General features: G+C 45.4%; 1 protein-coding gene across 5 annotated transcripts in view; it reads left to right on the forward strand.

Moving 5' to 3' along the window:
* CILK1 (ciliogenesis associated kinase 1) overlaps positions 1-13,367 on the forward strand; it is a 166,084-nt gene that overhangs the window by 111,272 nt on the left and 41,445 nt on the right. For all 5 annotated transcript variants that reach the window (XM_068281365.1, XM_068281367.1, XM_068281366.1 and 2 more), the window contains exon 14: positions 12,870-13,020. In XM_068281365.1, the coding sequence (XP_068137466.1) occupies positions 12,870-13,020 (151 nt within the window). The remainder of the gene's footprint in view (positions 1-12,869; positions 13,021-13,367) is intronic.

A 13,367-nucleotide genomic window follows, 5' to 3' on the forward strand; every position in this document is an offset into this window, starting at 1 on the left:
TATAGGTGTCCCCCCAGTTAGGTAGTAGGTATATAGGTGTCCCCCAGTTAGGTAGTCGGCATATAGGTGTCCCCAGTTAGGTAGTAGGTATATAGGTGTCCCCCAGTTAGGTAGTAGGCATATAGGTGTCCCCCCAGTTAGGTAGTAGGTATATAGGTGTCCCTCCAGTTAGGTAGTAGGTATATAGGTGTCCCCTCAGTTAGGTAGTAGGTATATAGGTGTCCCCCCAGTTAGGTAGTAGGTATATAGGTGTCCCCCCAGTTAGGTAGTAGGTATATAGTTGTCCCCCAGTTAGGTAGTAGGCATATAGGTGTCCCCCTCAGTTAGGTAGTAGGCATATAGGTGTCCCCCAGTTAGGTAGTAGGTATATAGGTGTCCCCCCAGTTAGGTAGTAGGTATATAGGTGTCCCCAGTTAGGTAGTAGGTATGTAGGTGTCCCCAGTTAGGTAGTAGTTATATAGGTGTCCCACCAGTTAGGTAGTAGGTATATAGGTGTCCCCCCAGTTAGGTAGTAGGTATATAGGTGTCTCCAGTTAGGTAGTAGGTATATAGGTGTCCCCCAGTTTAGGTAGTAGGTATATAGATGTCCCCCAGTTAGGTAGTAGGTATATAGGTGTCCCCAGTTAGGTAGTAGGTATATAGGTGTCCCCCAGTTTAGGTAGTAGGTATATAGATGTCCCCCAGTTAGGTAGTAGGTATATAGGTGTCCCCAGTTAGGTAGTAGGTATATAGGTGTCCCCCAGTTTAGGTAGTAGGTATATAGATGTCCCCCAGTTAGGTAGTAGGTATATAGGTATCCCCCAGTTTGGGAAGTAGGTATATAGGTGTCCCCCAGTTAGGTAGTAGGCATATAGGTGTCCCGTCAGTTAGGTAGTAGGTCTATAGGTGTCCCCCCCCCAGTTAGGTAGTAGGTCTATAGGTGTCCCCCCAGTTAGGTAGTAGGTATATAGGTGTCCCCCCAGTTAGGTAGTAGGTATATAGGTGTCCCCCAGTTAGGTAGTCGGCATATAGGTGTCCCCAGTTAGGTAGTAGGTATATAGGTGTCCCCCAGTTAGGTAGTAGGCATATAGGTGTCCCCCCAGTTAGGTAGTAGGTATATAGGTGTCCCTCCAGTTAGGTAGTAGGTATATAGGTGTCCCCTCAGTTAGGTAGTAGGTATATAGGTGTCCCCCCAGTTAGGTAGTAGGTATATAGGTGTCCCCCCAGTTAGGTAGTAGGTATATAGTTGTCCCCCAGTTAGGTAGTAGGCATATAGGTGTCCCCCTCAGTTAGGTAGTAGGCATATAGGTGTCCCCCAGTTAGGTAGTAGGTATATAGGTGTCCCCCCAGTTAGGTAGTAGGTATATAGGTGTCCCCAGTTAGGTAGTAGGTATGTAGGTGTCCCCAGTTAGGTAGTAGTTATATAGGTGTCCCACCAGTTAGGTAGTAGGTATATAGGTGTCCCCCCAGTTAGGTAGTAGGTATATAGGTGTCTCCAGTTAGGTAGTAGGTATATAGGTGTCCCCCAGTTTAGGTAGTAGGTATATAGATGTCCCCCAGTTAGGTAGTAGGTATATAGGTGTCCCCAGTTAGGTAGTAGGTATATAGGTGTCCCCCAGTTTAGGTAGTAGGTATATAGATGTCCCCCAGTTAGGTAGTAGGTATATAGGTGTCCCCAGTTAGGTAGTAGGTATATAGGTGTCCCCCAGTTTAGGTAGTAGGTATATAGATGTCCCCCAGTTAGGTAGTAGGTATATAGGTGTCCCCAGTTAGGTAGTAGGTATATAGGTGTCCCCCAGTTAGGTAGTAGGCATATAGGTGTCCCCCCAGTTAGGTAGTAGGTATATAGGTGTCTCCAGTTAGGTAGTAGGTATATAGGTGTCCTCCAGTTTAGGTAGTAGGTATATAGGTGTCCCCCAGTTTAGGTAGTAGGTATATAGGTGTCCCCCAGTTTAGGTAGTAGGTATATAGGTGTCCCCCCAGTTAGGTAGTTGGTATATAGGTGTCCCCAGTTAGGTAGTAGGTGTATAGGTGTCTCCAGTTAGGTAGTAGGTATATAGGTGTCCCCCAGTTAGGTAGTAGGTATATAGGTGTCCCCCCCAGTTAGGTAGTTGGTATATAGGTGTCCCCCCAGTTAGGTAGTAGGTATATAGGTGTCCCCCTAGTTAGGTAGTAGGTATATAGGTGTCCCCCTAGTTAGGTAGTAGGTATATAGGTGTCCCCAGTTAAGTAGTAGGTATATAGGTGTCCCCCAGTTAGGTAGTAGGTATATAGGTATCCCCAGTTAGGTAGTAGGTATATAGGTGTCCCCAGTTAGGTAGTAGGTATATAGGTGTGTCCCCAGTTAGGTAGTATGTATATAGGTGTCCCCCCAGTTAGGTAGTATGTATATAGGTGTCCCCCCAGTTAGATGGTAGGTATATAGGTGTCCCCAGTTAGGTAGTAGGCATATAGGTGTCCCCCAGTTAGGTAGTAGGCATATAGGTGTCCCCCCAGTTAGGTAGTAGGCATATAGGTGTCCCCCAGTTAGGTAGTAGGTATATAGGTGTCCCCCCAGTTAGGTAGTAGGTATATAGGTGTCCCCCCCAGTTAGGTAGTAGGTATATAGGTGTCCCCAGTTAGGTAGTAGGTATATAGGTGTCCCCAGTTAGGTAGTAGGTATATAGGTGTCCCCCAGTTAGGTAGTAGGCATATAGGTGCCCCCCCCCCCCAGTTAGGTAGTAGGTATATAGGTGTCTCCAGTTAGGTAGTAGGTATATAGGTGTCCCCCAGTTTAGGTAGTAGGTATATAGGTGTCCCCCAGTTTAGGTAATAGGTATATAGGTATCCCCCAGTTTGGGAAGTAGGTATATAGGTGTCCCCCAGTTAGGTAGTAGGCATATAGGTGTCCCGTCAGTTAGGTAGTAGGTCTATAGGTGTCCCCCCCCCCCCAGTTAGGTAGTAGGTCTATAGGTGTCCCCCCAGTTAGGTAGTAGGTATATAGGTGTCCCCCCAGTTAGGTAGTAGGTATATAGGTGTCCCCCAGTTAGGTAGTCGGCATATAGGTGTCCCCAGTTAGGTAGTAGGTATATAGGTGTCCCCTAGTTAGGTAGTAGGCATATAGGTGTCCCCCCAGTTAGGTAGTAGGTATATAGGTGTCCCTCCAGTTAGGTAGTAGGTATATAGGTGTCCCCTCAGTTAGGTAGTAGGTATATAGGTGTCCCCCCAGTTAGGTAGTAGGTATATAGGTGTCCCCCCAGTTAGGTAGTAGGTATATAGTTGTCCCCCAGTTAGGTAGTAGGCATATAGGTGTCCCCCTCAGTTAGGTAGTAGGCATATAGGTGTCCCCCAGTTAGGTAGTAGGTATATAGGTGTCCCCCCAGTTAGGTAGTAGGTATATAGGTGTCCCCAGTTAGGTAGTAGGTATGTAGGTGTCCCCAGTTAGGTAGTAGTTATATAGGTGTCCCCCCAGTTAGGTAGTAGGTATATAGGTGTCTCCAGTTAGGTAGTAGGTATATAGGTGTCCCCCAGTTTAGGTAGTAGGTATATAGATGTCCCCCAGTTAGGTAGTAGGTATATAGGTGTCCCCAGTTAGGTAGTAGGTATATAGGTGTCCCCCAGTTTAGGTAGTAGGTATATAGATGTCCCCCAGTTAGGTAGTAGGTATATAGGTGTCCCCAGTTAGGTAGTAGGTATATAGGTGTCCCCCAGTTTAGGTAGTAGGTATATAGATGTCCCCCAGTTAGGTAGTAGGTATATAGGTGTCCCCCAGTTAGGTAGTAGGCATATAGGTGTCCCCCCAGTTAGGTAGTAGGTATATAGGTGTCTCCAGTTAGGTAGTAGGTATATAGGTGTCCTCCAGTTTAGGTAGTAGGTATATAGGTGTCCCCCAGTTTAGGTAGTAGGTATATAGGTGTCCCCCAGTTTAGGTAGTAGGTATATAGGTGTCCCCCAGTTTGGGAAGTAGGTATATAGGTGTCCCCCAGTTTGGGAAGTAGGTATATAGGTGTCCCCCAGTTTAGGTATTCTGGACGAGGGAGCGGGCACACACAGCAGCGGGGAAGGGGGGATGTCTCCCCCCCTCACCTGGGGCTCCCGCTCACCCTTCCAAGCTTGCCCCCTCAGTCAGTCAGTGCAGAGTGGCAGCGAGTGGGCGGACGGCGAACACACTTACCACATTCAGGCGCCGGAGGATGTTCTCTGCAGAGTTTAGGCTCACGTCCCTGGCCGCTACCACTCTGCTGGAGGGGGGTAGCGAGTTCCCCTCCATGTGTGTGTGCGTTCTCCGCCGCTCCCCCCCCCCCCAAAAAAAAAATCCTAATAAAAAATTTTAAATAATAAAAAAAAATAATAATAAAAAATTACATGGGCAATAGGTGCCCCCCCCCCGAGGGCCCGCCCATGGCACCGGCCCACAGGTACCTTTTAAGAGATACGGCCCTGCCCACCACATATGTTAATATGTTCCTTGTGATTTGTCACATTTCCATCACACTTCTGAAATCTCTGGGGAAAATTGATGTAACAAGGTTGGGTAATGATACCATCCTTGTTAAAGGACTGCTGAAGCGAGAGGTATATGGAAGCTGCCATATTTATTTCCTTTTAAACAATACCAGTTGCCTGGCTGTCCTACTGATCCTCTGCCTCTAATACTTTTAGCCATAGTACCTGAACAAGCATGCAGCAGATCAGGTGTTTCTGACATTATTGTTAAATCTGACAAGATTAACTGCATGCTTGTTTATGGCGTGATTCAGACACTTTTGCAGCCAAACAGACCAGCAGGGCTGCCAGGATTAAAAGAAAATACATATTGCAGCCTCTATATTCTTCTCACGTCAGTTGTCCTTTAAGATTTAGTTACGTTCCTGGCTACACAAGCTAGAAAGAGTTTGCATGTTAATGTGCAAATTTTCTCCCAGGACTCCATATTGATGGATGATTTGCAAATCCTAATCCCCTTCTGAGATCAGAAGCGTTGTAGCTCCACTTGTTAGGGAGGATAATAGCACTTGATAGACCCTGAAAATTGTATGTTGCAAAGGTTCTGTGGCTGTACATAATAGTTTGAAATCTGTAAGGCAGTGTGTGATAGTCTCCCTTGGTACTTGGGCGTTATATTTGAGCTTTATCAAGGCTACTAAGATGTTTTTTGAAGATCCAGGTCAATTTAGGGGTTTGTTTAGTTGCGGCATCATTGGGGGGATGTGTTGGTAGGCCATCCCTGCCTAAATGTTTAAGTTGCGGCCAGTATGATCTTAAAGGAATACTGTAAGGAGAAAAAGAGTTGAACTTACCTGGGGCTTGTAATGGTCCCCTGCAGACGTCCTGTGCCCACGCAGCCACTCACCGATCCTCCAGTTCACTTCTAGAGTTTCCGACTTAAAAGTCGGAAAAGCACTGCACATGTCCTAGCTTCTGCTGACGTCACCAGGAGTGCATTGCACAGGCCCAGTGTGGTCTACGCCTGCGCAGTAAGCTCCTGGTGACGTCAGTGGGAGCAAGGACACGGCCGCGCAAGCTCAGTGGTTTTCCGACTTTAAAATCAGAAATTCCAGAATTGAACCGGAGGCAGGGACTGGAGCATCAGTGAGTGAATGCGCGGGCACTGGACGTCTGCAGGGGACCCAATAGAAGCCCCGGGTAAGTTCAACTCTTTTTTTCCCCCGACCCCTCTACAGTACTCCTTAAAGAGATGTAAAATATTTGTGCCTTGTAAACCCATCGGGAATGCAGGACTATCTAAAAATGGTGTCGAGGGACTCGGTAAAGTGGTTAAGGCATATTTCCTGTAATGTCTATCCCAATAGTGTAAAACTCTGTATTCTTGAACAAGAAAAATACAACATTTATTCAAATTATATCCAGGCAATCTACAAATCATTGTGCAGCAGGACAGAACCTTCACCAAGAAAAGGAAAATTGTATCCCTCTCTTTTTGTCTATAGCAGTTCTGTAAAATAATATTCATGTAGATTCTGGATATGTACATGGAATGGGATGAAAAAGCAGAACATTTCACAAAATATCTGACACACAGAGACCTGGTATTTGGCGGTTCAGTTGATGTCACTCCTCACAAGTCTTCTGGCAGTTTAGAAGCAGCAGTAACACTCTAATGAATCGTACTATGAAGGCTAACTAGGGCTTATGTTTGGGATAGGGCTTATATTTGGAGCATCTGGAAAAATACAGAAAAGGTCACACCAGGGCTTATTTACAAGGTAGGGGAACGCGGTAAGATGCAGATTACATCCCTATATACATTGTACAAAAGCTTGGTATTAAAACTCCATCCAGATTATCACTGTTGGTCCGTGCTAAGGAACATTTTACAGAAATTTTATTTCTGTCATGAGTGACACAATAGACACACATCACTATGCATTTCCTTTAATGCGTTATGCATAATGTGCAAAAAATACAGTGTGTGTGTATATATATATATATATATATATATATATATATATATATATATATACATATATATATACATATATACACACGCGCACACACAGTGGGGTGCGAAAGTTTGGGCAACCTTGTCAATCGTCATGATTTTACTGTATAAATCGTTGGTTGTTACGATAAAAAATGTCAGTTAAATATATCATATAGGACACTCACACAGTGGTATTTGAGACATGAACTGAAGTTTATTGGATTTACAGAAAGTGTGCAATAATTATTTAAATAAAATTTGGCAGGTGCATAAATTTGGGCACTGTGGTCATTATATTGCTTCCAAAACCTTTAGATCTAATTATTGGAACTCAAATTGGCTTGGTAAGCTCAGTGACCCTTGACCTACATACACAGGTGAATCCAATTATGAGAAAGACTATTTAAGGGGGTCAGTTTTAAGTTTCCCTCCTCTTTAAATGTTCTCTGAAGAGTAGCAACATGGGGGTCTCAAAACAACTTTCAAATTACCTGAAGACAAAGATTGTTCACCATCATCGTTTAGGGGAAGGATACAGAAAGCTGTCTCAGAGATTTCAGCTGTTTGTTTCCACAGTTAGGGACATATTGAGGAAATGGAAGACCACAGGCTCAGTTCAAGTTAAGGCTCGAAGTGGCAGACCAAGAAAAATCTCGGATAAACAGAAGCGACGAATGGTGAGAACAGTCAGAGTCAAGCCACAGACCAGCACCGAAGGCCTACAACGTCATCTTGCTGCAGATGGAGTCACTTTGCATCGTTCAACCATTGGCGCACTTTACACAAGGAGATGCTGTATGCGAGAGTGATGCAGAGGAAGCTTTTTTCCCCCCACAGCACAAACAGAGACGCTTGAGGTATGCTAGAGCACATTTGGACTAGCCAGCTTCATTTTGGAATAAGGTGCTGTGGACTGATGAAAATACAATTAAGTTATTGGGGCGTTATGCATGGAGGAAAAACAACACAGCATTCCAAGAAAAACACCTGCTACCTACAGTAAAATATGGTAGTGGTTCAATCATGCTGTGGGGCTGTGTGGCCAGTGCAGGGACTGGGAATCTTGCCAAAGTTGAGGGACGCATTGATTCCACTCAGTATCAGCAGATTCTGGAAACCAATGTCCAGGAATCAGTGGCAAAGCTGAAGCTGCGCCAGGGCTGGATCTTTAAACAAGACAACGGCTCTAAACACTGCTCAAAATCCACTAAGGCATTCATGCAGAGAAACAAGTACAACATTCTGGAATGACCATCTTAGTCCCCAGACCTGAATATAATTGAAAATCTGTGGTGTGAGTTAAAGAGAGCTGTCCATACTCAGAAGCCATCAAACCTGAGATGTTTTATAAAGAGGAATGATCCAAAATACCTTCAACCAGAATCCAGACTCTCATTGGAACCTGCAGGAAGCGTTTAGAGGCTGTAATTTCTGCAAAAGGAGGATCTACTAAATATTGATTTCATTTATGTTTTGTGGTGCCCAAATGTATGCACCTGCCTAATTTTGTTTACACAATTATTGCACACTTTCTGTAAATCCAATAAACTTTATTCCAGTTCTCAAATATCACTGTGACATTTTTTATTGAAACAACCAATGATTTATACAGGAAAATCATGATGATTAACAAGGTTGCCCAAACTTTCGTACCCCACTGTATATATGTATGTGTGCATAATACCCTTAAAGTTCTCCTGACCTGGTACATGGTCCTCATACTTTTAAAATGTTTTATTACTGGTGCTGTGTGACTAGCACACAGCACCATCATCCCACGTCCAGCGTTCAGTCCTAAAATATGTGCGCGGGAGGAAGTGACAGTTCTTCCTCCCCTCTGCTCATTTATAATTCATCCCGCTCCACCTGGCGCTACAATTCCCCTTATGATATACTGCACACAGCGTGATCCTTCCGACCTCAAATACCACACGATCGCTCTCAGTGCATCTCCCCTGCACGCTGTGTGCAGTATATCATAAGGGGAACTATAGCGGCAGGCGGAGGGGGATGAATTATAAATGAGCAGAGGGGAGGAAGAACTGTCACTTCCTCCCCGCACATAATCGACGTTCTGCCTCAGTCGAAGATTATGATTGAACAGAATGGGGACTACAGAAGGCACAGGAGGGGGGAGGGTGGTGCTGTGTGCTAGTCACAGCACCAGTAATTAAACAATATTAAAGTAGAAGGGGAGAGAGAGAACCAGGTCAGAAGTACTTTAACTATGCCTACACAAAACTGCGTGACGCAGTAGCAAACCGTTTATGCAGTCAGATCAACCATACAAAAATAAAGCGTTTGGTGCTCAAAACTGTGTTTAAAATGGCATATTTATTAAAGATTATTCAAGTTTACAGGGTATACTGTGGAGGGTAACTCCAGGTCTCCAAAAGTGTGAATCAAGAGGACCTCAACATCCTCATTAGCCCAACTAGATGGACCGGTCCCAGTCAGCACACACACAAAACACATGCATACCTGCTGGCCAGCATTAAGTCTCAGCTGATTGGCAAGATGCTGCATGACAGTGTGTGAACATATGACCAGTTGACAAACACAGATCCAACCACTCCTTCCTTTCCCGGATATGTAGCTAATCCCTTCTTAGGCATCCAGAGATGTGGCGTGTCTATAAAACAAAAGTGGTTTGGGCGCTCCTCAGTTGTACAACATTCAATCCCCAGATATTTAATTGCCACAGATGCACTTAGGTGGATCGCTCTACAGACTAGGGGTACCTATCCCCTTAACTTAACTAAATTGGAATGTCCATACAGCGCTCATAACACACAGTCTAAAAAAGTTCTTTTCCACATGAAGTTCCACTGTTTATAAATCTTCAATCTCTAGAACCAAATGGGTACTCTCACCAACATTCAAAGGCTGATTTGTCACAGATCAGCTATACTGGCATCTCCGGTGAATTCCACTCCTGTAGATCTCCTTACAGGACCACGACCATGCTTGCCCTTGTTCCTCAGAAAAAAATATGATATAACATAGCTTAATACTGCAACCCACTCAGAACCACTAAACTTTCATGCGTGCAAAAGTGAGTGCACCCCCACCACAATGAGTGCACCCCACTCCTCGCACCCGTGCTCCAAGCTTCACTGATCACAGTAGAAGGAATACATGCTCACCAGATCGATATGCTGATCTAATATGGACCAGCAGCTCTCACATGTATGTCTCCACTCGAACCTTGCTCCTTAACAGCATTCGACTCTCCTCAGCTTGTTCCTCAGGAAAGAGAAAGTGCAATCCTCATAGCGTAAAACAGTATCACACTCCAACAATGTATTAACCCTATTTGTGCGAAAATAAGTGCACCCTCTCAAGTGAGCGCACCCCACACTCTGTGCTCGTGCTCTGGCCTCCACCACCTAGTAATAGAAAGCCTGCATGCTCACCAGATGGATCTGCTGACCTTGCCCGGACCAGCAAACAAGCTCTTAGGATGTCGGAGAAATTTGTCTTTGTAACAATCTTAATTGAACCTGTAGGACTGACACATAGCTTGCATAGAGTAACTCTGTTTTTATTGTTCAATAAAAGGTTAAAATTCCACTCACATTTAGTAAAACCATATGCGCATATAAAAAATTCCCAGGACGTCCTCACCGCTGATCTCCTAGCATCTGTTTGTCTGCCGCTTGAGGCCACGCCCTACCGGTTTCGTCAGGATGACTCATCAGGGGCTTGACGGCCAGCGGCAGACCCAGACGCTATAAGCTGTGTTGAATGCAAATCTCCTTAGAGCGCAGCTCCTATTCTCGCGATGTTTGCCATAGCGGTTACCTAGCAACCTATTTGTTACGCTGTACTGCTACGCTTTCTCCTTCACTTCTGTAAAGGAGACTAAGCACTACACCATATATTACCTTCATCTTATATACTGCTACTTCTTCTCACTGGCATCACATCACTATAGTGCCGGTATCTTTTACTATGCATCCCGTCTCGTGTTGTATATAAGATGTTACTTAGTCCTATCCGAGCATGTCTGCTATTAGACTACAAATACAAGTAGCCCAGCTGATCCCCTACAAATAGCCTTAACCCATGTGGCGTGTCTACCCATGATGGGATCCTGTAGGCTGATCGTGTGATATGCAGCCGCACACACATTCTGGACAAGCTGGTGCTTTCATATGTGAGTCCTGAGGTCCGCCCAGTTTCCCCTCCTCCCCACCTACATGTTTCAGCCAGTCACTGGATTTTCTCAAAGAACTGGGGGGGGGGGGGCGGCGGGAAGGCATGTATCTGTACCTTGCTGGCACGTCTGACACAGAGAAGCCGCGAGGCATAAAGCAAACCAAGCGGCCGCTTGGGGCCTCAAGATCTTAGGGGCCTCGGCGGCTCCGTGACGTCGACGTGACATCACTGTTTTCCCGCAGCCCCGCGGGGCTGGCAGAGCAGGGCTACGGGAAGATGGCCGCCGCCGAAGCCCTGCTCTGGAGACTATTTATGTCTCCAGTACAGGGCTTTGGGTGGCCATCTTCCCGTAGCCCTGCATTCAATCAGCGCGGGAGATTGGAGGAGGGAGGGAGCTCCGTGGGAACTGCGCGCCTGAGGAGCCGGCCAGGAGAGGAGACTGGGAGAGAAGACTTCTGCCAGTGTCAGGTAAGTAAATTCTTTTCTTTTTGCAGCTCTAATTGCGTTTATCTGCAGAAAATGTGCCCTAATTGCGTTTATCTGCAGAAAATGTGCCCTAATTGAGTTTGATATCTGATGAAAATGTGCCCTAATTGCGTTTGATTTCTGCTGAACTGTGCCCGAATTGCGTTTGATTTCTGCTGAAAAGGTTGCCCTAATTGCGTTTGATTTCTGCTGAACTGTGTCCTAATTGCGTTTGATTTCTGCTGAACTGTGTCCTAATTGCGTTTGATTTCTGCTGAAAATGTGCCCTAATTGCGTTTGATTTCTGCTGAAAATGTGCCCTAATTGCGTTTGATTTCTGCTGAAAATGTGCCCAAATTGTGTTTGATTTCTGCTGAAAATGTGCCCAAATTGCGTTTGATTTCTGCTGAAATGTGGCCCAAATTGCGTTTGATTTCTGCTGAAAATGTGCCCTAATTGCATTTGATTTCTGCTGAAAATGTGCCCTAATTGCGTTTGATTTCTGCTGAAAATGTGCCCAAATTGTGTTTGATTTCTGCTGAAAATGTGCCCAAATTGCGTTTGATTTCTGCTGAAATGTGGCCCAAATTGTGTTTGATTTCTGCTGAAAATGTGCCCAAATTGCGTTTGATTTCTGCTGAAATGTGGCCCAAATTGCGTTTGATTTCTGCTGAAAATGTGGCCCAAATTGCGTTTGATTTCTGCTGAAAATGTGCCCTAATTGCATTTGATTTCTGCTGAAAATGTGCCCTAATTGCGTTTGATTTCTGCTGAAAATGTGCCCAAATTGCGTTTGATTTCTGCTGAAATGTGGCCCAAATTCTGTTTGTTTTCTGTTGAAATGTTGCACAAATTGCGTTTTTATTTTCTGGTGTCTGGGGTAACTGTTGCTGCATTTATTATTTAATGGTCATAGTTGGCTATATTTGCTGTGCTACGGTTAAGCTCCGCCCATACAACGTCATGGCCACGCCCATCTTTCGGCGCGGCGCGCTACGCGCGCCTCAATCACCCCCACATCCATTTTTCCCCGCAAACAGCCCCGCCCAATCCGCCCTCCCGCTCCACCCACATGTCATGGCCACGCCCACTTATGCGGGATAGCCACACCCATTTTTCGCACTTACTACAGTCCGCTTGGGGCCACAAAAACAGCTGCACCCCTGGTCTGACAGGTGCTTTGAGCTGATGCTGTCAGCTGGCGCTTTGCCCCAACTCCCTGGTGCTTTCATGGTGTGTCTCTGGCACCTCTGCTGGCAGAGAAAAACTCTGCTCCCACATGTCTCACACTGCACTAGGGCTGCTAGGGCTTGCACAGAGTAGTGGCTGCCAATGCAAGGAAGCAAGTGAAGTGCCAATGCAAAGCAGCCTGCCAATGTATCTGATGTAAAGTTTGTGGGTGATAGTTGGATGATGATCAGGTACTAGTTACTTGATCACTGACTGACTAAGGTAACTCCTGGCTGAGCGTGGGGCGCGTGTATGAGGATGCTAGTGGCAGACAGGTAAAGTATTAATGCACCGGCCGTGTTTTACACTGGGGAGGAGGGGGGGGGGGGGGGTAGTGCCAGGGGTTCCCTTGTGTTCATCGCTAGTACTGGTATCGCACGCCATTACCGTGCACTCTATCGAGTGTGCCGGTCCAGCATTATCTATACAGATCGGGCATGCTGTTGGCGGCACCGATTTTCAGATGTATGGACGCCTTAACAGTAGTACCTCTTGTGTCCAGGTGCCCTGTTCCCTGGAGTCTTTTTTATGCTGATTGAATGTTGGGGGGTTATAAATATTGGCCTGAACTGTATTTATACCGTTCTGTTTGTATTATCTGTGCTTCTAGATTTGGGATCTCTGAAATCCGGCTTGCACCTAGGACAGTCTGCTTTCAGCTCTTCATCCAAGAGTTCTCCCGTGATCTCACCAAGACCACCTCCTGCTCTTCAGCCAATCCATGGCAGAACAGACTGGCTAGCGAAATACGGAGGGCGCAGGTAGCAAAGGAGCACTTTCTCTGGCAGTGCCCAGGAACTATTATGTCACATTGCATATTTCATCTATCTGCAACACAAAACATAATTTCATTGCGAGCACATGTAAAAATGCCATAAAAGCACCTGAATGAAGGAGTTAACAGGGAATGAATACCGAGATGGGCAAACGGCATATAAATATTAGTGTAAGCAATAGTGCAGGAAGCAGTCCTAAAGGTGGCCATTATAACAATACTTTATTGCAATCTATTTTGTAAGCCTATTGTATTATTTTTATTTTTTTTTGTAACCATGCCCATTCAGACATTTCTATCAAACGTTACAACATCTATGAAGATTTATCAAGC

This window comes from Hyperolius riggenbachi, chromosome 4 (assembly GCF_040937935.1).
Source record: "Hyperolius riggenbachi isolate aHypRig1 chromosome 4, aHypRig1.pri, whole genome shotgun sequence".
NCBI classification, from domain to species: Eukaryota; Metazoa; Chordata; class Amphibia; order Anura; family Hyperoliidae; genus Hyperolius; species Hyperolius riggenbachi.